The sequence below is a fragment of the Daphnia magna genome, linkage group LG9, assembly GCF_020631705.1.
Source record: "Daphnia magna isolate NIES linkage group LG9, ASM2063170v1.1, whole genome shotgun sequence".
In the NCBI taxonomy this organism is placed as follows: Eukaryota; Metazoa; Arthropoda; class Branchiopoda; order Diplostraca; family Daphniidae; genus Daphnia; species Daphnia magna.
The window spans coordinates 5,121,104-5,145,779 of record NC_059190.1 but is presented as its reverse complement, the minus strand read 5'-3'; the positions used below and the strand labels follow the sequence as shown (position 1 = coordinate 5,145,779).

Genomic DNA, 24,676 nt, shown 5'->3' with positions numbered 1-24,676 from the left:
GGGTTAAAGCTTAAAGGTATGATTTTTAGTGTTCCATTTCTTTCCGATAGTTAAACGCATAGAGTAAAAAAAAAAAAAAAAGTTCGGTTGCTATGTTGACACTGTTTGTGCTCCGCTCTACGCATTTTTTTTTACGTTCTTCAACATTCGCTTCACCAGTGACTGTCGAGTAATTATATTATTTTTAAAACTAGATGTAATGTCTTAGATTTTTTTTCCTATCGCATTACGATAGCTACAATACAGTCGGAAAAGTGCAAGTGTAATTTCCGCCCTGTTTCCGCCGTGCTAATAAGGTACACCAAACGATTGTTTTTTTATCGAAAACATGTATTTCATGGGATCTAGCATACCACAAACTTCTTAGAACTTTTGTAGCGTTTATTAGGTAAAGCGCAGTGACACATAAGTATGTAAAATCCCATACTCCTTAACCAAAAAGCTGGTAAATGTCTCAAATAACAACATGTGTCGTTACTGAAAGGGTTTAGTGCTGACGTTTTCTTCCTGATAACGCATTATTGTTAAATGGAGGAATAACATTTGTTTTATGTCTTTGGCATTTCATGATACCGACATTTTCGAACCTCAATCTCCCTTGCCAAAAGAAATCACATGTATAATTCATACTTTGTTAATTGTAAATGCCAATGTTAGTTGGAACTTGGAAGAGCCAACAAGCGAAACATTCGCTTGAAAAGCCGAACATTATTGAAAAGCAAAAGGCAAAAGAAAAAGAAAAAGAAAATAAAAATAAAAATAAAAGAAGAAAAAAATCTCTGAACAGGAATTATTTTGGGCAGGCTTACGTCAGTAACCATGAACTACGTCCCCCTTTCGGGAGAATATGCCATGGAAATCTTTTGTTATTATCCCAGATGCTACGTATTCTACCACAGCTTCTTCCTTGAATGTAGCGGCATTTAAAATTATTAGTAAAACTTTCTTTGGGTTAACCTGATCTACTGCAGAAAATAAAAGGACTCCATCATCCTCCTCAATGGATTCAGGGCGCGAAACGTAAACAGGTTCAGACGGACTAAATCCAGCTTTAGCCCATTGTTTTACTTCTCTGGTATTCAGGTCCAATTTTAAGATCTATTTTTTGGATACCGAAATTTGTAGTTAAAAAGTTTGAGCTTTACCAGGACGGATTTGCGTTTAGTAGTCTATAAAAGACAAATACTTCGTTCACCTTTTCTGGTTCGGCGTAACCGTCCAATTGCGAAATTCCGTAGACATATCTATACTCCTTTCCATTTCTCGAGTAGTTTATTCGTGGAAGTTCCAAGCTTTGTTCCAGCAAACGTTCGTGCTCACAAAAGATGATTTTATTTGATTGCCAGTATGATTTGCATTTTGATCCCTCCACTTCTACTAAATTTTTGCAGTCCTGAAAATCATTACCTATAGGAGGCTAAGAAATGTTGATTTTTAAAAAATTCTGAAAACTCTATCAGCTAAGTATAGTACCTCAACACCTAACGGCAGTACGAAGCGGGTGTAATAAGTATTCGTAAAGTCACCTCTATTCTCACGTAAGCTTTTCAGACTCAAACCAGCAAAAATCTGAAAAAGAACCAATGATTTCAAATAACGGCTGAGCTGCCGATGTAGCACACATTTACTGTGGCGTCCTTGCAATGTGAAATATCCATAATGATATAGCCATTTTTCTCATAACAATTTCCATGATGAAAGCAAAAGAAGGGTGGAGCCTCATAAATCGTATCAACCAGTTCGCCACTTTTTCTCTCCACCAGAAGGATACGGGTCTTCAACGTACAACGACACAAAAGTTTTGAATAGTTCGCAAAATTAGAAAAAGCCTGTTTTTGTTACCTTTTCGGTAGGAAACCAGTCCAACGATGAATCAACAGCCTTTTGTCTTAGATTCATTGCTAGCAGCTTCTGCAGGGAAGAAAGGCATAATTTTTAACTCCATTGAGAAAAAATAAACAAACAAGAGTATACCGCCGTGTTTAGGATCAACGGAAATTCAAGAAAAACAAAGTAATTTTCCGTAATGCCAAAACTATGATAATAAGAGTGACTCATTTTCCAGCGTGAAGGAAAGCTTGCTACAATTTTCGCTCCCTCCAATGCGCCGGCCCCTTAAAAAAATGAATTTTAACAGATTTAGCGCAGCACAGTTTAGTTGGATGTTTAAGGTACCCGTGGGAAATTCAATGATGTTGTAAATGGGTCCTTTTGATCCTACAGAATTTCCCATGTTATAAACAGTCCCATCTTCAAGAACGTGAGGATGAGCAGTCGAATGGTTAACGGCCACTAGTTCGCTAATGTTACACTGTATTGATAAGGTAATAAAATTAATTTTTTTTTCATTTTACGTGTATAGTCAACCTTTTCTCCGACGGTTTCAAGAGTTTCTGCGTCAACTTGGCGAATTTGAGGAGTTTCAGTAAAGGCATAAAGTTTGTCTCCTAAATAACAAACGCTAACACAACAGTTGTCCGTTTTCTCCGTTTTTGTAACTGGTTCAAAACGTGCCATAAACCTAGGGATCGAATACAGCATTAAAGAATTTTTATCGCTGTTTATTTAACGACAAATATGACATACCTTCCCCACAGAGATTGACAGGGATCGGGAAATGCAAACGTACCTAGAAGGCATAACTTTAAAAGTAGAGATTTCGCATGGAACACCATTAGATTTACCAAACTGATGCATGGTCAGCCGATTGGCAGCTTTAGCTTGTTTGTAAGTGTCACTCTGCAGAATGCGGTTCTGGTAAGTTGATTTTCCTTCGCCGTAGCCATTGATGGCAAAACGATGCATAACAGATAGCCCGTCGAACAAATGATTCATCTTTGTTTCTCCAATTTCAAACATTCCAGAACCGTTCCGTATTAAAGAACCTTCCAACCATTCTGGAATCTTACCTGAGAGCAGAAAGGCATGACAATGCCAAAAGCTAATGATTGAACAAAAAACTTCTATAACGCAGCTTACCAACTATCATCCCTTCTATGGGCGATTCGGTTTCCACGTCCAGTGTTCTAATCCATGAACTTAGATGTTCAATTTTTTCCGACATATCTACCAATCGTTGCTAACGGAATAAAAATGTTAACCGTATTATCAAATGCATATTGAGAACCAGTTGGCGAAAATGTTTTATTCGTTTTATCATAACGTACAATGACTAGTAAAAATTACGTAAACAATGGTTCGCACTAGCCACTTCAGCGTGCTTTCTTATATGGTAGCAATACTGCAGTAATGCTCTTCGAGGAAGTGCGTTTAAACATTTAACTGTCCACGACTGTCCAGTTATTATTAAAATTGACTTTAACGCTTACATTGTGCAAAAAGGCGACTTTCGTTACTTTTTTTACAGCACGGGAGGAAGCTAAAGATTCTTTTTAAAATTTTGATGTTACGGTAGAATAAATCATGGGTTTATTTCATTGTTCCAAAATAACAACTCAGTGTACCCATAAAATGATCAATGTCATGTGTACCCATAAAATGAAAAATGTCATACGCAGTAGGTTCATACATATGGCGTTCACTTACTTTAATAATTGAAGAACAATACTGGTTACAGAGCAAACACCCAAAAAGTAATTTTACTGCGGGTTCTGAAACAGTACAAATTAAGGACGATGCACGACTTAGCTATTATTTGGTTTAATAGCAATGGAAAACGACTAAAAATAGAGTGCGTAACAGAGAGTAACTAAAACATGGGGGCTGAGATTGGGATTTGGGAAACGCCTCTTCATCGTCTGCTACAATGATTTTAAATTTCGTCTGCTGTAAAATCACTGTACTGGGAGAAAACAGAAAAGTAAGGGTTCCCTTGTTTCGCTACGTTAGCGAATGCAAATAATTTAAATTACAAATTTGATTAGCTAGTGGTTATGTAGGACAATTTTGATTAGCGAATCGGTTCGCTAACCAACGGGCATTAGCGAAGAGGTTGGCTACTAAAAGCCGTCTGCCCAGTCTGAATAGCGAACTAACTCGCTACTAGCTAATCGGCCGGGCAGCCAACTTCTCACAATAGCGAAGTAGTTCACTAATCACCGGGCTCAGTAGTCAACTGACTCGTGCCATCATGCGGCCATTAGCGAAGTAGTTCGCTACTGGAGATCATCCTACATTTTGAATAGCGAATCACTTCGCTATTATAAGCCCCCTACATTTTCTATTAGCGAAGTAGTTCGCTAATGGAGATTATCCTACGTTTTATATAGCGTATCACTTCGCTATTATAAGTTCCCTACATTTTCTATTAACGAAGTAATTCGGTAAAAAATTCCCAAATCCATTCACATTAGTGAACGCCACGCTAATGTGAATGGATTTGGGAATTTTTTGGGAATTCTAATGCGCTAACTAGGAAGCCGTGGGTTTGTCCTCTTCGGCATCAGCTAACAATGACTGCAGCAGAACTTCGTTTACTCTCAGGCAACGAGCTGCGTCTTCAACAATTGCCACACCGCAGCACAAATTCGTTACTTACTGGTAACGAGCTGCGTCTCAAAAATTAAAACTCTACAGCTCTTATTCGTCACTTACGGGAAACGAGCTGCGTCTCCATCAATTGTCACACTGGTTGTATTTGAACAAGCACAAATGAATACAACAAGTGATGACTTAAATCTAAACAATGGTTTTTCTCAAACAAAAAGGGGATAACTATTACCAAAAGTTGGAGAAGGGTCTGAAGACCTATAGGGAAACCATGGAACACCTCTAACGGAGCCCAGCTCCGGGAGCTCACCCGATGGAGACTCATCTAACGCAGATTCGGGGCAGCGTTTTATACCGTCCCGCGAATTACTCCCTTTCGGGACTGCGTATCTGCGTATCTTACATAGAGCGGACTTCTCCCGATAATTTCTTCACCACGATCGCAGCGTTGTGCAAGGAGCAGATGACTCATCTCTGCAAAGAGATAAGCAGATAACCAATCTCCCTTTTCACCCGCGACAATATTAATTATTTTGAGTTTATCGGTAACATTTATCTATAACTAATCTATGTACAATTAACAATAAAATATTTAGGTTTTTTTTTCATCTCCTAGATAAACTCAGGACACAGGGTTGAAAGGCCAGCCGAGACATTTTAAATTCAGAAAACGGAATGCTTATTTCGGAGCAGCGAAAACCGTTTTACAAAAACAGGGACAAACAAATCAGAGAAAAGACGGATCAGCTGGATAGAGAACTCACTGGAATTCCGAATGCAGACATTCAACCTATTGAAACAATTAGTGTTAAATGTTTATTTCAATTTGGCACCAACACGTTACAAAATACAGCGGCAAAAGGGAAAAGGTCAAAGACTGAGGGAAGATTGGGAAGACAGGGCAACGGATAAGAGATACGGGTAATAAAAACAGTATGTTCAATTTTACCGTTTGAATTCGATTTTGTCGGCGGATCCTTACACTATTACCGAATTCCTCAAAACAGCAACTGAGGGTAATCCAGAAAATTATCCACAAAATGATTTCATTGCAGCCGATGCCGTCTTAGACCACGAAGATTTTTTACTGGAGGTTATTATATTTTGTTCTACCATTCTAGAAATCTTAATCATACTTTTCTTTAAATTTGTTTTTCAGTATGGAAAACATACTCCGCACATTCAAGCTGCATTTCAAATGCTCCTTGATTCACCTCAAGTTTTTGTTCCACAGGCTTGCCCACTAAACAGAAATGAACCACGACTGCAATTTTTTGGACCCGATTCGCACATGGCCCCACAACCAGCAAGGAGAGCCGGACATCTCAATCCATTGCTTCAGCCAAGCGCAATCAGTTAGCCACCAGCGGTTCCTCAAATTGCACGCAGAAATGCAGCTGTCAATCGTGGAAGACAACTTGGTGATCTACGTGCCATTCGTAGTTTTAGACCAGCTGTTGAACCACTACCAGAACCTGAGATCTTGGCCGCCGAAATGGAAGTCGAAAACTTTTTAAATGTACAACAAAACCAGGAATGGCTGGCGGGGGGTGGGGAAAGACAGCAACTTGTGCAAGAGTTTAGAGACGAACAAGAGTGCATTGAGAACAATCTGGCCGTTCCAAATCAACGTCTACTTATCGAAGACTGTACGATTTGTACAAATAATGAAGCAGCCCATTTGATAAGTTACTGTAGACAATTTCTGTGTCTTTCGTGCATTCGAAACATCAATATCCCTCGAGTAGTTGACGATATTGCAATTCCATAAAATATCTTCCCATTTTGTCGTAAAGACACTTTTATACGGCACCAAGAATGCCCTCCGTTTAAATTAACTTTGTTTTTCGTAATGATGAAAGTGGTGGTGAATAAACAAAGATTCAGAATTAAAAAATGCCTATTTATTGCAACTTTTTATTTCCAGTATGTCCATTCAAAATGACGTTCAGCTCAGCGAGCCCCCAAAAAGCGCTGCTAGTTAAAGACAGTTCAGCTACTATCAACCAACTATAATACTATAAAAACAACTTTTTAATAACTCAAACTTGATTAATCCATTGACAAGTTTAAAAACTAAAACTATTATTTCATACATACCACTTTTGCCTCTCAGCGCAATCTTCACTGTTAGAAATTTTCTTTGGTTTTCGAAGGTTATAACGTCGTATTCCTGTATTTAGGGTTTTAAAACGTTATAACCTTTGGTTTTGCTTTTATTTTTGCAGGTTATGGTTTTGAAAGGATACGAATTCTTCAATTTCTAAAGGTTTAAACTTCACTATTAAACCTCCATTTTGAATAAACGATGTGAAGTTAAGCGGTATTGAACTACAGACCTAATGGTTTCTATCTGGTGGTACCCATATAGAGCAAGTGATTGACGAGTACCCCCTCCCTATTTGTGAACGCACTCTTGCGGATTTCGCCATGTTTGTTACGAGTCCGTTTTTCCTCTGAGGAATCCTTATAGGGAAAAAAGGGGATCGCAAAAAAAAATTTGTGAAACCTTCCCAATTTACCAAAGGATACTAGCAATAATTTTGTGTTAAAGGTAAATGAACTAGCTACATTTTAATATTAAATTAAGGGTATTTAATTCTAGAAAACAGCTAAATTTTAATGTTTAACGGTATTGTTTACATTATGTGTAAGGAAAAATGAGCTGCGTTGTAAAAGGGTGTCATCATACCCAGGGCCTAAGACAATGAAAATTGTAGCTCTATAGCACATTTCTGCCGTCGGATGTCCGAATCATGGCCGAACATCCGTTAGATATCCATGTACTCAATGGGTAGTTCCAGGGATGTCCGTCGGCTAGTCACCTTGGAAGTGCAATGGATGTGCGAAAATTATTTTCTACGGGCCTCCTTCCAACAGCCAAGAAGATTTTCAATTGTCTCATTTAAGGATCGGCCTCGAGCCAATCAGGGCGCTTTTTTGCTAATCGGGTTTCTCATTTCGGGTTATCGAGGCGTGGTTCAGGGTGGAAAATTCTTCTCCCCGAATTCAATTGGGGTTTAATCGAGGTACTTAATCAGGGAAGCTACCCCGATTGCAATCAATCGATTCATCGATGCAAAAAATATAATCGATTGACTGTTTCACCCGATCGATCCGATAACAACCCCGATAATAGCTCGTTCTACACGCCTGCCCCGATTTTTACTCTGAAACCGAAAGAATGACATTTTTAAAAAATTTCGTCGGGGCAGCGGGTTGACCTTAAATTTTTACCCGCACCGGCCCGTTTGAAAAAGTGGCACCTCAATTCAGCCCCGAATGCACTTTATCGGTGCGGGGTGGTTAACTCGATTAGAGCTATTTGGGGCCGATCGCTAGGTTTCATTATTAATTGTCAAAATTTATTTGTTTCCAAAAGGGGAGAACTCAACCGTGTTCACATTTTTCCCTTGAAAGTATTTTTATTTTAAGTCCAGCATTCAATAGGAAAAATAAACAAAATAAAGGAGTAGTTATCTATTTACCGGGTGGTTTATTTTTAAATTTACTACAAAAAAATCAATAAAATATATGTAAGTCATGAGTTTGTTTGCACATGCTTGCCGTTTAGCTTACGGAAACCAAGCCATTGGAAATTAACTTACAGAAAATATATATTATTCGGCATTTAATAATATTCGAAGCAAGTATACTTATGAAGTTATGATAGGATTTTAATTTCAAATAATGAAAAACTAATTTAAACTTAATAAATCATGCTGAAGTTTAAAATTTAAAAAATATTTAGTATAAATTGTTTAATTACAATTTATACACTTCTGGTTTAACCTAAGTTCGACATCATCTTGACTTCTTAAAAATCCTGTTGGTGATTTGTTATCGAAAAAAACTCAAGTGTTTTACAACAATTCGATTGGATTGTTCGAAAATGATGTTTAGTATATCTGTCGATTGGCACAGTGAAAAAATATTCGACTGTAGTGCGGGAGATCCGAGTTCAAATCCAGAAATAGCATAATGATTTTTAAAGATTAGAGGTCCATACATGTCATATTTATAGCCAAATGAAAGCCCTTTCGGATATCCTTAGAATGACCCACACTTGAGGGCGGCCAAAACCAAAAAAATTACATCCATAGAACATCCAATTCGGATTTCGGGCTGTCCGGCGGATATAAAAAAGATGTACTCAACATCCGACCTCGACATCTGTCGGACATCCGACGGACTGCATTGTGTTATGTGGGTAGGGGAGACCGGACCCATCTTGGACACTTTAACATGTTGACAGATGACGGGAAAATTAGTTAAAAAAGTTCTAAAAATCAAATTTTTACACCGTATGTTCCCATTTATGAAATCTTCAACTGTAGAAAATTTCAACACGGAATTGGTGAGCTAGCTCAAACGCTCGTCCTCAAAATGCGAATCTATTCCTCTCAAGGCATAGCCCACTGGATGTAATAGTTCAAGCCTGAAGTCTAGAACTGTAAAAGTGACTCACCCCTCCGGCGATGGGAGGAGCTTATTCTCGAATGGACACTAGCACTACCACCAAAGATTCTTGGAACTTCATTGAACAATCGTTAACAAAACAAAAAACAAACAAAACAGTTAGTTGTTGTTTTAGCGTTTTGATGTTAGAGTTCTTTTTTTTTTTTTTGAAACTGTTGAAATTGAAAACAAAAGTTACGGGTTTGGAATATTTTTCATTGCAAGTCTTCTCCTGTTTAATTGAATAACAAGGATATAAGTAAACAAAAATTATTAAGCATCAATTTTATCTTGTGTTTATTATTGCTAAACGTCAAATTATGAAAAGGCCCTGTATTATCAAGAATAAAAAATTTTCAATCCAAAAAGACTAATTATTATTCTTATTAGCAGTAGAGTTATCTTATTAGTTATATCATATATTTCAGGTATAACATAGCTGAGTGGTTAACGCGTCTGACAAGTGCAATAAATGAGAATTGGTATTAGGTTCAGACCCTATCTGATTCTTGCCTTTTTTTTCAGTGTTAGCACCATTTTATACAATATTTACATTAAATAAACGAAAATTTCAAAAAATAATTACATTTATTTCCGTTCATTCTGCGTTTTCTCCAGTCTTTATAAATAATTAATCATCCCTAGTTTATCCATGAAAATTTATTCAAGTAAAAGGCTAGGGATGCTGTTTAGTATTTTTTGCGTTTCTAGTGTCAAGAAAATATGTAAACATGGGTGATTCAAATGTGGATATGGGGATAATGGATAAACTAGGGATGATTAATTATTTATAAAGACTGGAGAAGACGCAGAATGTCTTAAAGTGTAGTATTCTAGAACATTTCCTGAATTGGAAAAGTATTACTAGGGTAAATAAATCAAAAACCCCCTTTTTTCCTATCTCCCCCTGCAATCGAAACCCCCCTGGATTTTTTTAAATTTTGCAACGCAGCATCCGAAACTGGTCTATACACATTTCCGGGCAAATAAATTACATATATTTTCCGCTAATTAGCGCACTTGGAACAACGCCACACTGCGCGTTTTTCTTTCAGAACATCCGGTGGAATAATTTCTCACTCGGGATGATACCACTTCTTACAATTAATGCAGCCCACTACCGTTCGAAACCTTTCAGGTACACCGCAGTCCTTGTCATCGAATGGCATTCTACATACGCAATGAACTTCGTATGTCCATTGTGTGTTATGTCGCCACTTCGAATTTCTGCAAAACCCAGGCATGGTTGGAAACGGTTCCATTTTTCCCGACGAAATACACCTCATTAGGTGCTTTCGCATTTCATCCTTGTTAAATATAATCTCTGATGGATTGAGATGAAATGCAAGGGTGGTTGCGAACGCAATAGCAAATGGGCCGCAGTTAAATCCATCCTGTTGATTTTGACAGGGCATCATTGAAATTTTTAAAAAATCCTTGTCTGTATGGTGCATTTTTGCAACGCAGTATACAGTATGAGAATTCGGTTTATATTGCTCGAACTATCATAAACAAGAATATTGCTATTGTTGCCAAACCCATTGGCTGCGGTGATCCAATGATTGGTTCCGGTATGTAAAATTGTGGATTACTCGAGGGTCGCGTAGCGACCCGAAGAGTAATCTAGATTATTATAAATGAAAGAACGAGACCTTAACGGTGTAGAACTGATTTATTAGCTCCTCCAAAGACAAAAAATAATCTGGCAACGCCCGACCGTATGCACAGTGGGCGTGCCAGATCCCCCACATCCTCAGGACTTTTCAGAGACACAAATAAACACAAACATGATTGACTTCCAAAAATGAGAAATTCTGTGTTGATGAGGAACGCGAACAAAATCTTGCCAAGGATACGTTAATTGCCGTAGCCGTTCTTGGAGTTAACGAAGCGTTTACCTCTGTAAAAGAAAAAAGAACATGATAATTAAACAGGGAGGTGAGGGAGGGCATAACGAGACCGTTAAGGTCTCGTTCTTTCATTTCTAATAATCTAGATTACTCTTCGGGTCGCTACGCGACCCTCGAGTAATCCACAATTATTATCATTCAGCCACTTCGACCTTAACGGTGATTTTAAAGATGATGTCAATCTGTTTGTGTGAGAATTGAACTCGCAACAGACGCGGAAGTCAAAGGGCGATTGTAAAATCGATTGAATGTTGACTCATTAGTCCAACTAGCGGCTTTCAAAATTTGTTCAATGGGAATGCCAATTTTGGCTGCTTTAGATGCACCAGAGCCTCTAGTGGAATGTGCTGAAAATGAATCATCTATTCCAGCGTCTGACAGACACTTCTTTATCCATCTGGCGATAGTGGAAGAGCCCACCGCTCGATAAGGTTTCTTAAGCGAAATAAACAGAGAATCTGATGATGGACACAATGATTTGGAGCGTCCTAGATAATTTTCAAGGCAATCAACTGGACAAATACGACCGGAGAGGCGGGGCAAAGAAATAGATTGTAACGGCCCATCATGTTGGGTTTTGCGCGGGCGAGAAAGAGAAAAGGTTGCTGCAGACGCGGAGCAATGAATTGAGGTTCTCGAAATGGACGCGATTTCGGACACTCGAAGAAGAGATGACAGAGCCGTCAGGGTAACGAGTTTATAAGAGATGACTGAAAGGGAGAGATCAGAATTATCAGGTAACGACGATATGAATTTTAAAACGTCATCTGGATTCCACATGTTGTTATATCGAGGGCGAGGGGTAATGAATTGTAGCATCCTTTTAAAAGCTGGACCACCAATGGGTGTTCCCCGATATTTATGCCGTTTACGGGCTCCAAGGTCATTGATAACATCGATCGATGTAAATTTATCGTTTGCGACGCAAGACCGGAATCGAACAAGTGAGCGAGATACTGCAAGATAGTATTTAGATCGTTTGACAAGGGATCTTGGTTCCCTGCCATGCACCAACGGTACCAACCGTTCCAGGCTGACTGGTAGGTAGATAACGTAGATCCACGGGAGCTGGCCAGCAATAATCTAACAACTGATGGCGGAAGGCCTCGCTTTTCAAGGCGTCCCCTGATAATTTCCATGCGGCTAGGAGGAATTTTTTCGATTGAATGAGTGGGTGTGGCTCGAGGGAGTTCGAATGAAGGAGGATCGGGTGTGAGCTGAACACTCTCGTAATGTCCGTTGCCATTTCCAACAAAAGAGGGTACCACGGCTGAGACGGCCAAAGCGGGCAAACCAAAATGACAACAGCTTTCTCCTTCTTTATCTTTGTCAGACATCTCGGAATCATTGCGAATGGGGGAACGCGTAACAATTCAGGCGTGACCAATTGAGGGAGAAGGCGTTCACGGCTATCGCGTTCGGCTGGGGTAGCCAGGAAACAAACTTCGGCAATTGTTTGTTCCACGCCGCCGAAAAAAGATCCACCTCCATGGGCCACACATCCTGGAGACGTTTGAATGCCCCTGTGAATAGCATCCAATCGCTTGGGTCCAATGTCGACCGTGATTCCCGGTCTGCAATGGAATTAAACATTCCAGATAAATGGGAAGCCGACAAAGAGATGTTGCGTGTTTCACACCAGGAAGTCATTTGAGAAGAGATGGCGGAGAGGGAACGGGACTTGGTACCACCGCAATTATTTACGTAAGCTACAGCTGTAGAATTGTCCAAAAGAAGAGAAACAGATATATCGGATGAATTTTGGGTAAAAATTTGCAGGGCGTAAAGGGAGCCTAGTAACTCGAGCTCGTTAATATGACGTGATTGGTCGGCAAGAGGCCAGGGGCCTCTTGCAGTAACGCCATCGCAAACCGATCCCCATCCCTTCAATGAGGCATCAGAATAAATCGATAAGTCGGGACATGGTGGAATTATTGATTTGCCATTTGAAAGTTTAAGATTATGAACCCACCATTGAATATCAATTCGCGCTTCTTGCGTGAGGGTAACGAGTTTGTTCAAATTACTAAAATCTCCGACTGCCTGAATATAAAATCTCTGTAAGGACCGGTAGTGACTTGGGGCGTAAGGAACTGATGTTATCGACCAAGAGAAATTTCCGAGTACTGCGGCGAGCTCGCGAAGCTTTACTCGATCTTTTTTCAAAATAGATTGGCAAAGGGAGGCAATGTTATCAACTTTACATTTGGGAAGAGGAAATGACAACATGCGCGAGTCGATTTCGAGGCCTAGAAATTCGATGGACTGAGACGGAATTACGACCGATTTTTCCCAATTTATAAGGAAACCAAGGGACAAAAGTAAATTCACTACTGAGCGCAAATGTTGTAGAACGCCATTAGGGGAACTGCCCAAGATTAACAGATCATCAAGATAAATTAGCAGACGAATACCAAGTTTTCGCAAATGAGCGATTATTGGTTTCATGAGCTTAGTAAATATCCGTGGGGCGCTACTCAAACCGAACGGCAAGCATACGTATTGGTAAACGACGCCATCCCATATGAAACGCAAAAATTTACGATGTTGACTGGTCACAGGGACTACAAAATAAGCATCTTGTAGGTCGAGTTTGACAAGCCAATCGTTTCTGCAAATCAAATATTTTACATTATCTAAACATTCCATTTTGAAGTGCTCATAGCGAATAAATTGGTTAAGCGCTTTGAGATTAAAAATGGGGCGATACTTCCCGGTTGCTTTTTTGGGAACGACAAATTGATTACTGATAAAACTTTCAACGGGAGAGGGGGCCACGACGATGGCTCCTTTCTTTTTAAGGGACTCGACTTCCGAGTTGCAAATAGCGGTTTTCTCCTTGTCCATAATTACTTCTGGCGGAATAAGCTTCTGGACGGGGGGGATGAGTAAATTCAATAGAAAACCCATAATCAATAATGTTTAAGATCCAAGGATCATCCGTGAAAGCGTGCCAGGCATTAGAGAAAAGAGATAGGCGACCGCCTACAATCGAGCTATCGACAGAACAGACAGGGGGAGAAAATTTGATACATACTTGTTATTATTAGAAGCGCCGGTAAATTGTTGTCCGCCAGACTTGTTGCGGTTAGACGAGTGTGGTTTGTTGAAGTTCCAGTTACCGTTGGATTTGAAATTGGCGCCAGAACCAGAATTGGATCCGCCTTTGCGGAAATGAGTATTGCCTCCACGGCTGTTGGAAGGACCACCGTAGCGTCCGATCTGATCCATTTTGGCATCAGCAATTGCTTCTTTCTCCAAAGCGTCAATAAATTTGTTGCCAAACAAATTACGGTAATCACGAGATGAGAACAGACGATTATCGATCAACATCGTAGAGAATTTGGGCGCACAGTGGCGCATGGCGTTGGAGCGTCTCATCTTGGTGATGCGAGAAAACACGTGGCCCAGCAGACGTATAGCAGTTTGAACGGGCATCTCAGCATCGGAATTTTCGGGCATGACGCCTAACATGTAGGCAAGAGGCTGAAAGGCATCTTTCACTTCTCTCTGCAATGATAAGAGCTGTTTTTCCCAAAAGTCTTTCAGCTTAGCTCGATCAGACGATTCGCCAAGATTGCGCAGCCATTTGCGAGCCATTGATGGGTCCAATAAAGGAGCCATAAGTTCAAAGTCACCCTCAAATTTGGGAACATAAGCAGACCGGAGGGTGTTTCCCTAGGTTTTGGATTCAATACCTTCTTTCATCCATCGACGTAGGTCACGAACACGTGAGCGAGGCAGCATGGCGACGTTGGATGGTTCGTCGAATCCGCCTGAATCCGTGCCATCCTTGCGGGATTTTTTACGATCGTGAGATCTAGAAGAAGACGATGATCCTGAGTCTGAATCAGAAGGGGAGCTATCGCGAGAACGACGACGCTTCTTCTTGTTTTTCTTCGTACCATGCGAATCTGTGGAGTTCGGAATACCAGGTGGTAACTCAGGCGTATTAACACTATTTTCACCTAAATCTACAGTAAGCGTGTCACCAGACATGCTACGTAAAGCACGACGACGTTTAGTAGATTCACTTGACGAAGGCGAGGACGGGATATCACCCATGACTAAGTTTGGACGGAGCTGAAAAGGTTCTGAGGATGTGGGGGATCTGGAACGCCCACTGTGCATACGGTCGGGCGTTGCCAGATTATTTTTTGTCTTTGGAGGAGCTAATAAATCAGTTCTACACCGTTAAGGTCGAAGTGGCTGAATGATAATAATCTGTATCTAGCAGGTTGACTCCACTGCCGGGAATTCTATGGTTTGTCCCCATTGGACATTGAAAAGTCCGTCAATGTTAGGAAACTGAGTCCTCAGAAGGGCTAAGGCTGCGTTAATATGTTTCGTCCCCAGCCATTCTTCTTTTTCGATTCTGGCTATTTCTTTTGAATCCAGTATGTGGTTCGCTCTAGGATCCAAATTTGTTTTTTTCTCCAGTGATGACAATTCTTTTGTGATTTGAAGATCGTCGTACGCGTCCGGAATATGTCTCTGAACAACGGTTGATTTTGCCTATAAATTTTTGATAATTACAGATAAAGTTATTGTTATTTTATTACATAGTAGCAATTTAAAGATAAAGTAATTTTAGTGTGTTATCAATTAGATTTAGTAGTAGATGTAGGAATTGCCATAGACAATTACAAGTAGGATTATTGTTACTTATGCCAGAGTAGACTAGCTCTCTCTTTCTCTCTCTCTCTGCATATATATTTATGTATACATTAATATATAACATTATATATACATCAAACAGGTAAGTTTGTAACCGTTATTACTTTTTTCGAGATTCTCACAGGAAGATTAATGGGAAACCGATCGTTTGCTGTTTCACGGTCGCCGTCAATGCTCAGCAGATGAGAATTCTTAATGTTTTTTGTTGTTGTTGCCTCTTCGCTTAATTTTTCATCTCCGACATTGCTCTGGCAGGAATGAGGGCCATGATGTGGGGATAACATCCCTCCCGTTGCTTTGGCCAAGTTTTTTTCTGATTCCGGCCACAAGGGATATTTGACATTTGTATGGTTTTCTAAAAAAAATGGTGTGTTAATATTCTTAGATATCATGGCAAGGTCTCGGTCTATATTGGCCAAAAAAGAACGAAAATCCTTTCGCTTCGCGATCGACGTCATTTTTGTCGTTGGCATTACTTACTTGCATTTTGGGGAAGGACAAATGTATCGTTAAATGGTTCCTCCTGTTCCGCAAGTAGCTCTTCCATAATTCCGAGATCGTCATCCACCTAAAAATTGTTTTTTAAAAATTCCATTAATGATAGAAGCGTTTCAAATATTTATATGAGATAATCGGCGTTTTCTTGTCAGATTGTTAATTGTATCAGCAACGCGAGGTTTCTTTCTACCTGACCTCTTATCAGCTGCCTTTAGTTGATTTTTTCTCATAGTTGTGGTGTTTGGCTGCTTTTTCAACTGCCAAACGCAGTTTATGGAAATCATTGCCGCCATTATGTGGCAGCACGTACTGGTAGCAACACAGCTACAAGTCGGACATTGCGCACCGTTGTTGAATAGTTCCACACAGTATTTTTTGCCCGTTGACCCTTTCACCGTCCAGCTTTGTATTTTTGGGTCAAGTGATATATGTTCTCCCACATCCTCAGGACTTTTCAGAGACACAAATAAACACAAACATGATTGACTTCCAAAAATGAGAAATTCTGTGTTGATGAGGAACGCGAACAAAATCTTGCCAAGGATACGTTAATTGCCGTAGCCGTTCTTGGAGTTAACGAAGCGTTTACCTCTGTAAAAGAAAAAAGAACATGATAATTAAACAGGGAGGTGAGGGAGGGAATAACGAGACCGTTAAGGTCTCGTTCTTTCATTTCTAATAATCTAGATTACTCTTCGGGTCGCTACGCGACCCTCGAGTAATCCACAATTATTATCATTCAGCCACTTCGACCTTAACGGTGATTTTAAAGATGATGTCAATCTGTTTGTGTGAGAATTGAACTCGCAACAGACGCGGAAGTCAAAGGGCGATTGTAAAATCGATTGAATGTTGACTCATTAGTCCAACTAGCGGCTTTCAAAATTTGTTCAATGGGAATGCCAATTTTGGCTGCTTTAGATGCACCAGAGCCTCTAGTGGAATGTGCTGAAAATGAATCATCTATTCCAGCGTCTGACAGACACTTCTTTATCCATCTGGCGATAGTGGAAGAGCCCACCGCTCGATAAGGTTTCTTAAGCGAAATAAACAGAGAATCTGATGATGGACACAATGATTTGGAGCGTCCTAGATAATTTTCAAGGCAATCAACTGGACAAATACGACCGGAGAGGCGGGGCAAAGAAATAGATTGTAACGGCCCATCATGTTGGGTTTTGCGCGGGCGAGAAAGAGAAAAGGTTGCTGCAGATGCGGAGCAATGAATTGAGGTTCAGCTACAGCTGTAGAATTGTCCAAAAGAAGAGAAACAGATATATCGGATGAATTTTGGGTAAAAATTTGCAGGGCGTAAAGGGAGCCTAGTAACTCGAGCTCGTTAATATGACGTGATTGGTCGGCAAGAGGCCAGGGGCCTCTTGCAGTAACGCCATCGCAAACCGATCCCCATCCCTTCAATGAGGCATCAGAATAAATCGATAAGTCGGGACATGGTGGAATTATTGATTTGCCATTTGAAAGTTTAAGATTATGAACCCACCATTGAATATCAATTCGCGCTTCTTGCGTGAGGGTAACGAGTTTGTTCAAATTACTAAAATCTCCGACTGCCTGAATATAAAATCTCTGTAAGGACCGGTAGTGACTTGGGGCGTAAGGAACTGATGTTATCGACCAAGAGAAATTTCCGAGTACTGCGGCGAGCTCGTGAAGCTTTACTCGATCTTTTTTCAAAATAGATTGGCAAAGGGAGGCAATGTTATCAACTTTACATTTGGGAAGAGGAAATGACAACATGCGCGAGTCGATTTCGAGGCCTAGAAATTCGATGGACTGAGACGGAATTACGACCGATTTTTCCCAATTTATAAGGAAACCAAGGGACAAAAGTAAATTCACTACTGAGCGCAAATGTTGTAGAACGCCATTAGGGGAACTGCCCAAGATTAACAGATCATCAAGATAAATTAGCAGACGAATACCAAGTTTTCGCAAATGAGCGATTATTGGTTTCATGAGCTTAGTAAATATCCGTGGGGCGCTACTCAAACCGAACGGCAAGCATACGTATTGGTAAACGACGCCATCCCATATGAAACGCAAAAATTTACGATGTTGACTGGTCACAGGGACTACAAAATAAGCATCTTGTAGGTCGAGTTTGACAAGCCAATCGTTTCTGCAAATCAAATATTTTACATTATCTAAACATTCCATTTTGAAGTGCTCATAGCGAATAAATTGGTTAAGCGCTTTGAGATTAAAAATGGGGCGATACTTCCCGGTTGCTTTTTTGGGAACGACAAATTGATTACTGATAAAACTTTCAACGGGAGAGGGGCCACGACGATGGCTCCTTTCTTTTTAAGGGACTCGACTTCCGAGTTGCAAATAGCGGTTTTCTCCTTGTCCATAATTACTTCTGGCGGAATAAGCTTCTGGACGGGGGGGATGAGTAAATTCAATAGAAAACCCATAATCAATAATGTTTAAGATCCAAGGATCATCCGTGAAAGCGTGCCAGGCATTAGAGAAAAGAGATAGGCGACCGCCTACAATCGAGCTATCGACAGAACAGACAGGGGGGAGAAAATTTGATACATACTTGTTATTATTAGAAGCGCCGGTAAATTGTTGTCCGCCAGACTTGTTGCGGTTAGACGAGTGTGGTTTGTTGAAGTTCCAGTTACCGTTGGATTTGAAATTGGCGCCAGAACCAGAATTGGATCCGCCTTTGCGGAAATGAGTATTGCCTCCACGGCTGTTGGAAGGACCACCGTAGCGTCCGATCTGATCCATTTTGGCATCAGCAATTGCTTCTTTCTCCAAAGCGTCAATAAATTTGTTGCCAAACAAATTACGGTAATCACGAGATGAGAACAGACGATTATCGATCAACATCGTAGAGAATTTGGGCGCACAGTGGCGCATGGCGTTGGAGCGTCTCATCTTGGTGATGCGAGAAAACACGTGGCCCAGCAGACGTATAGCAGTTTGAACGGGCATCTCAGCATCGGAATTTTCGGGCATGACGCCTAACATGTAGGCAAGAGGCTGAAAGGCATCTTTCACTTCTCTCTGCAATGATAAGAGCTGTTTTTCCCAAAAGTCTTTCAGCTTAGCTCGATCAGACGATTCGCCAAGATTGCGCAGCCATTTGCGAGCCATTGATGGGTCCAATAAAGGAGCCATAAGTTCAAAGTCACCCTCAAATTTGGGAACATAAGCAGACCGGAGGGTGTTTCCCTAGGTTTTGGATTCAATACCTTCTTTCATCCATCGACGTAGGTCACGAACACGTGAGCGAGGCAGCATGGCGACGTTGGATGGTTCGTCGAATCCGCCTGAATCCGTGCCATCCTTGCGGGATTTTTTACGATCGTGAGATCTAGAAGAAGACGATGATCCTGAGTCTGAATCAGAAGGGGAGCTATCGCGAGAACGACGACGCTTCTTCTTGTTTTTCTTCGTACCATGCGAATCTGTGGAGTTCGGAATACCAGGTGGTAACTCAGGCGTATTAACACTATTTTCACCTAAATCTACAGTAAGCGTGTCACCAGACATGCTACGTAAAGCACGACGACGTTTAGTAGATTCACTTGACGAAGGCGAGGACGGGATATCACCCATGACTAAGTTTGGACGGAGCTGAAAAGGTTCTGAGGATGTGGGGGATCTGGAACGCCCACTGTGCATACGGTCGGGCGTTGCCAGATTATTTTTGTCTTTGGAGGAGCTAATAAATCAGTTCTACACCGTTAAGGTCGAAGTGGCTGAATGATAATAATCTGTATCTAGCAGGTTGACTCCACTGCCGGGAATTCTATGGTTTGTCCCCATTGGACATTGAAAAGTCCGTCAATGTTAGGAAACTGAGTCCTCAGAAGGGCTAAGGCTGCGTTAATATGTTTCGTCCCCAGCCATTCTTCTTTTTCGATTCTGGCTATTTCTTTTGAATCCAGTATGTGGTTCGCTCTAGGATCCAAATTTGTTTTTTTCTCCAGTGATGACAATTCTTTTGTGATTTGAAGATCGTCGTACGCGTCCGGAATATGTCTCTGAACAACGGTTGATTTTGCCTATAAATTTTTGATAATTACAGATAAAGTTATTGTTATTTTATTACATAGTAGCAATTTAAAGATAAAGTAATTTTAGTGTGTTATCAATTAGATTTAGTAGTAGATGTAGGAATTGCCATAGACAATTACAAGTAGGATTATTGTTACTTATGCCAGAGTAGACTAGCTCTCTCTTTCTCTCTCTCTCTGCATATATATTTATGTATACATTAATATATAACATTATATATACATCAAACAGGTAAGTTTGTAACCGTTATTACTTTTTTCGAGATTCTCACAGGAAGATTAATGGGAAACCGATCGTTTGCTGTTTCACGGTCGCCGTCAATGCTCAGCAGATGAGAATTCTTAATGTTTTTTGTTGTTGTTGCCTCTTCGCTTAATTTTTCATCTCCGACATTGCTCTGGCAGGAATGAGGGCCATGATGTGGGGATAACATCCCTCCCGTTGCTTTGGCCAAGTTTTTTTCTGATTCCGGCCACAAGGGATATTTGACATTTGTATGGTTTTCTAAAAAAAATGGTGTGTTAATATTCTTAGATATCATGGCAAGGTCTCGGTCTATATTGGCCAAAAAAGAACGAAAATCCTTTCGCTTCGCGATCGACGTCATTTTTGTCGTTGGCATTACTTACTTGCATTTTGGGGAAGGACAAATGTATCGTTAAATGGTTCCTCCTGTTCCGCAAGTAGCTCTTCCATAATTCCGAGATCGTCATCCACCTAAAAATTGTTTTTTAAAAATTCCATTAATGATAGAAGCGTTTCAAATATTTATATGAGATAATCGGCGTTTTCTTGTCAGATTGTTAATTGTATCAGCAACGCGAGGTTTCTTTCTACCTGACCTCTTATCAGCTGCCTTTAGTTGATTTTTTCTCATAGTTGTGGTGTTTGGCTGCTTTTTCAACTGCCAAACGCAGTTTATGGAAATCATTGCCGCCATTATGTGGCAGCACGTACTGGTAGCAACACAGCTACAAGTCGGACATTGCGCACCGTTGTTGAATAGTTCCACACAGTATTTTTTGCCCGTTGACCCTTTCACCGTCCAGCTTTGTATTTTTGGGTCAAGTGATATATGTTCTTTTTCTATAATTTTTATTGCACGCTGCTTGGTGCTTCCACTAGGATCATAGTACCTATTGGAGTCGTTGGGGACCTAAAAATATACAGTGGCTACCTAAAGTATCGGAACGCGCGAGAGAACCTTATGGGAAAAGGCGATTTTCTCGGCGCTCCTAAATACAGCGCATTCGTCGGAAAGCGACCAATTTTTTTTTGTAGGGAGTTATAGGGGTCAGCTATTAGGTGATTTTTAATCCGAGCCCTAAGTATCGGAACACGCGAGAGAGCCTTATGGAAATGTGGCTACTTTTACGACCTATTATTAGTGAACTATTTGTAATAAAACTACGGGAAAAGATGCAAAAAACCGAACTATGCTAGTTCTACAATACACATCATTTTCAAATTTTTTCATTTAAATTTAACCCAATGAATTTCAATTTGAAAATCCAATTTATCAATTTATCCTTTTTTCCCCTTTCTTTCTCCCCCCAGCAGAGTTGTCGCGTTTTCTCCCCATTGGGTTGGGAGAAAAAACATCACCATTTTCTCCCAAACCAATGGGGAGAATACACCCGGAATATGAAAACGCGACAACTCTGCTGGGGCGTTCTAAGATATCATCTGAGGATATCTTTTTGGGTATTTCAACTCCTGGGTTATTAATGTCATAGAGGTGTCTGAGATGTGGTAACAAAATGTTATCGTCGCCAACACCAAATTGCCCTCTTCGGATTCTTGCAAAATGCATGTCCGATAAATCCAAAAGGGCAAATACTATTTCATCATGCCTCATCTCTTTCCAGTTAACAAATCGCTTTAGCGAAGCATTTAGCGATTCAGATGAATTTGTAGTAGCTAATTCAAATCCATATGGACGTAGCGCCCATGATCCCATAATCCGCGCATCGTCATAGATGTGCTGTTTGAAGTAAACCTGAAATTTCTAATAACGATGCGAAAATTTAATTTATGATTAGTAAAAGGTAAAAACTGGAATTACAATAAAACTTTACCTTATCCCATGAACACATCAAATCTATTAATTGGCCTTTAAAGTCTTCTTCGGAATCCTGTTGAAGAAGATGGATAAAATCTTGCTTGTAATTCTGACACTCCGGCCGTGTGGTTATGTTCAAGGATGCCAGCTATATTTCATATTTCTCCAACAATGAATCCAACAGCGTACCCAATGCACGGTGGGTAAGTATCGCTTCACTGAATTAACGATAGCGGTTTCTTCGTCAGTCGCGATTGCCATTTTTTTTTCTGCAGTCATTTTAGAAACAATTTTGGTGAATCACTAAAAAAAAAAGTCATGACTAGACTCCCATTTCCGTTCGTGCAGCATATACATAAGCGGCGTAACCGGCCTCTGTTCAAACTGTGTATCACGGTAGGTCAATATAGAAAGATAAAAATCTCCCATCTTGAATGTAGTGTCATAACTTAACCACATGGCAGGGAGATCGCTGCGGCCAATCAGATTTTAAAAATTCTCCATAACCGCTAAAAATACATTTTAGTTACGTCAATGTAAAGCGAGTTAACAATTTAAACTTACGTTTGTGATAACAGAGGCAAATCAAAGTAGGAAAAAGGAGCAGGTCACTGATGAAGTCGGTTTCGTAGTAGAGTTCTGTTAAGTAACAGATGGGATCACGGGAAAGTCTTTTGTTATCTCGAACAACCTGTTGGGCGTTTCTCGCTTGTTTTAGGTCCCTAGGCGCATCAATTACCTGCCGAGTTAACGATCTTGGCGCTTTGTTGACAAAATCAGAATAAAATTTCACAGGATGTCCAATTCCTTCCGTTAACTTCAATTCCTTTAATAGCGACGGCCTGTCGGAATGGAAAACTTTTTCGGTTTTTTCCTACTCGTCGCATTTCCGTGACAAAAATCGTTCACCACGGAAACGTCACCCTCATAAAGTACGAGAACCTTTTTATCGTAGGTCGGATGCGTGTACGCAGATTTCTTAAATTGTTTAGACCATTCTTTAAATCCAATTTGTAACTTGAAATACAACTTTTTCCCTCTCTCTACACCATCATGCACAAAATTACACGTACCGTCTTGCTTCCAACGATAGTCATCTCGTCTCCAGTCTTCTTTTTTTTCACTTTCTTGCCACTGATAAATATAACAGAATCCGGGTTTTGAACGCAATGGCACTTCACTAAGCACTGGAACTGATTCGGTTTCAAATAAATCCATCACATCAGAAAATGGGTTAGCCATTTAAAAACTAAGCCGTATAGGAAAGCACACTGCGAGGGTGAAACGTGGTCGATGACTAACCTTCAACTTTTTAATGTGGTTGGGGTTCAGCAACTGACCTTGAAGACTAAATCAGTTTAGCTGTGTTAAAGTGCTAGCTCAGTACACGGTATTCCATTTCTTTGAAGCTGAAGTAAAAAAAATGAACAATTTTACTCTCTTTATTTTATGTATTTTACTATTATTTATTTAGTTACACATTATTTTCATACATATTTAAAACACATAAGCATTCGCCACAGTAGTGTTCTGTGAACTTATTCCGCCAATCCGTTCCGCCATTTAGACCTAGCATAGGTATGGAAGGAGCAGGCTAGTTGGTGGAACGGGGAAAAAAAAAATGTCCATTCCACCTTGATTCCGCCGTTTAGGTTCCGCCAATCCGCCATTCCGCTTCCGCCGTTTAGGAACACCCTCATTTGATGTTGAACCAGATTTCAACCAAACTGTACCCCGTAAAAGCAATTTTTAAATGTTTGTAGTATTATTATGTTAATTTCTTTTCCTGCAAAGTGCTCTTGAAAGTTTTGCTGTTTTAGAACAAAAAATTGGACTGTCTAGTGAAATGATGAAATTAGCCCATGTCCGGCTGGACAAAATGAAGAAGGACAAAAGAGCAGTGAAAAGAAACAAAGAATGTTTAGATGAAGCTTGGTTAGAAATGGAACAAGTGGTCTTCTCTGCATTTGTTTGTTCGAAAGCCTGTTTGAAAAAAGAATGTGATTCCTGCTCCGAGAAACACGAAATACTGATTAAGTGTTATCACTGTAAAAAGCATTTATGTGCTGAATGTGATTTGGTTCCTCACATCAACAGTCCTTTCCATCAAAGAACAGTTTTTTTTACTGATTTCACATCAAAACATCTGTTGTCTCATGAATTTGTAGATCCCAAAAGTGGAATTATCTTTCAGAAAGGTATTATTTATTCTATGGATTGATGACCTTTATTTTTAATAATTTAAAACATTATAAGAAATAGCTGTTCCTGTTTTTAGTCCAAATTCCTGCCAAATTTGCAATCAGACTGGAACTTGTTCCTTGCTACCGGGATCTAAACCATGCATTGTGGTCACTACTCTCTAAGAAATATGTCGGAAAAATATTTCGAGATTGTATCTCGGTATATTTTTTCCTAATTTTACCGACATATTTCTCAGATTTCCCGCAATTTTTAGCGCCAAAACCACCACAGTCGTGGTTTTCTTTAACCAAGAGTCAAATCCGACAAGTTATCTCGGGATTTGTTTGGAGGTAGAGACGCTTATGAGTTTCCTTGGAAGGGG

General features: G+C 40.1%; 3 protein-coding genes and 2 pseudogenes across 3 annotated transcripts; 2 read left to right on the top strand and 3 right to left on the bottom strand.

Moving 5' to 3' along the window:
- Nucleotides 1-363: 363 nt before the first annotated feature.
- Nucleotides 364-3,709, bottom strand: LOC123475909 (carotenoid isomerooxygenase-like). Its single transcript, XM_045179136.1, has 12 exons — nucleotides 3,547-3,709; nucleotides 2,980-3,079; nucleotides 2,685-2,909; nucleotides 2,587-2,629; nucleotides 2,368-2,521; nucleotides 2,176-2,311; nucleotides 1,975-2,114; nucleotides 1,843-1,911; nucleotides 1,629-1,775; nucleotides 1,474-1,569; nucleotides 1,196-1,417; nucleotides 364-1,098 (listed from the first exon to the last, which is right to left on the bottom strand). The coding sequence occupies exons 2-12, from the start codon at nucleotides 3,062-3,064 to the stop codon at nucleotides 811-813; spliced, it is 1,605 nt and encodes a 534-aa protein (XP_045035071.1). The 5' UTR covers nucleotides 3,065-3,079; nucleotides 3,547-3,709; the 3' UTR covers nucleotides 364-810.
- A 1,379-nt stretch (nucleotides 3,710-5,088) lies between these two features.
- Nucleotides 5,089-6,716, top strand: LOC116930480 (annotated as a pseudogene).
- A 4,856-nt stretch (nucleotides 6,717-11,572) lies between these two features.
- On the bottom strand, nucleotides 11,573-14,480 carry LOC123475961 (annotated as a pseudogene).
- Nucleotides 14,481-16,444: 1,964 nt separating this feature from the next.
- LOC123475914 lies at nucleotides 16,445-19,184 on the bottom strand. The gene is made up of 2 exons (XM_045179143.1): nucleotides 18,559-19,184; nucleotides 16,445-16,583 (listed from the first exon to the last, which is right to left on the bottom strand). Exons 1-2 carry the CDS (start codon nucleotides 19,143-19,145, stop codon nucleotides 16,541-16,543), a joined length of 630 nt encoding a protein of 209 aa, XP_045035078.1. The 5' UTR covers nucleotides 19,146-19,184; the 3' UTR covers nucleotides 16,445-16,540.
- A 4,637-nt stretch (nucleotides 19,185-23,821) lies between these two features.
- Nucleotides 23,822-24,674, top strand: LOC116930477. The gene is made up of 2 exons (XM_045179150.1): nucleotides 23,822-24,308; nucleotides 24,367-24,674. The coding sequence occupies exons 1-2, from the start codon at nucleotides 23,957-23,959 to the stop codon at nucleotides 24,474-24,476; spliced, it is 462 nt and encodes a 153-aa protein (XP_045035085.1). The 5' UTR covers nucleotides 23,822-23,956; the 3' UTR covers nucleotides 24,477-24,674.
- Nucleotides 24,675-24,676: the final 2 nt, after the last annotated feature.

Coding starts and splice junctions, on each gene's coding strand:
- LOC123475909 (XM_045179136.1), bottom strand. CDS start 3,064: ATGTCGGAAAAAATTGAACATCTAAGTTCATGGATTAGAACACTGGAC. Junction 2,115..2,175: donor CATCATTGAATTTCCCACGG/GTACCTTAAACA, acceptor CATTTTTTTAAG/GGGCCGGCGCATTGGAGGGA. Junction 1,418..1,473: donor TACTGCCGTTAGGTGTTGAG/GTACTATACTTA, acceptor AACATTTCTTAG/CCTCCTATAGGTAATGATTT.
- LOC123475914 (XM_045179143.1), bottom strand. CDS start 19,145: ATGGCTCCTTTATTGGACCCATCAATGGCTCGCAAATGGCTGCGCAAT. Junction 16,584..18,558: donor GGCGCTTCTAATAATAACAA/GTATGTATCAAA, acceptor TTTCTTTTACAG/AGGTAAACGCTTCGTTAACT.
- LOC116930477 (XM_045179150.1), top strand. CDS start 23,957: ATGATGAAATTAGCCCATGTCCGGCTGGACAAAATGAAGAAGGACAAA. Junction 24,309..24,366: donor TGGAATTATCTTTCAGAAAG/GTATTATTTATT, acceptor AAACATTATAAG/AAATAGCTGTTCCTGTTTTT.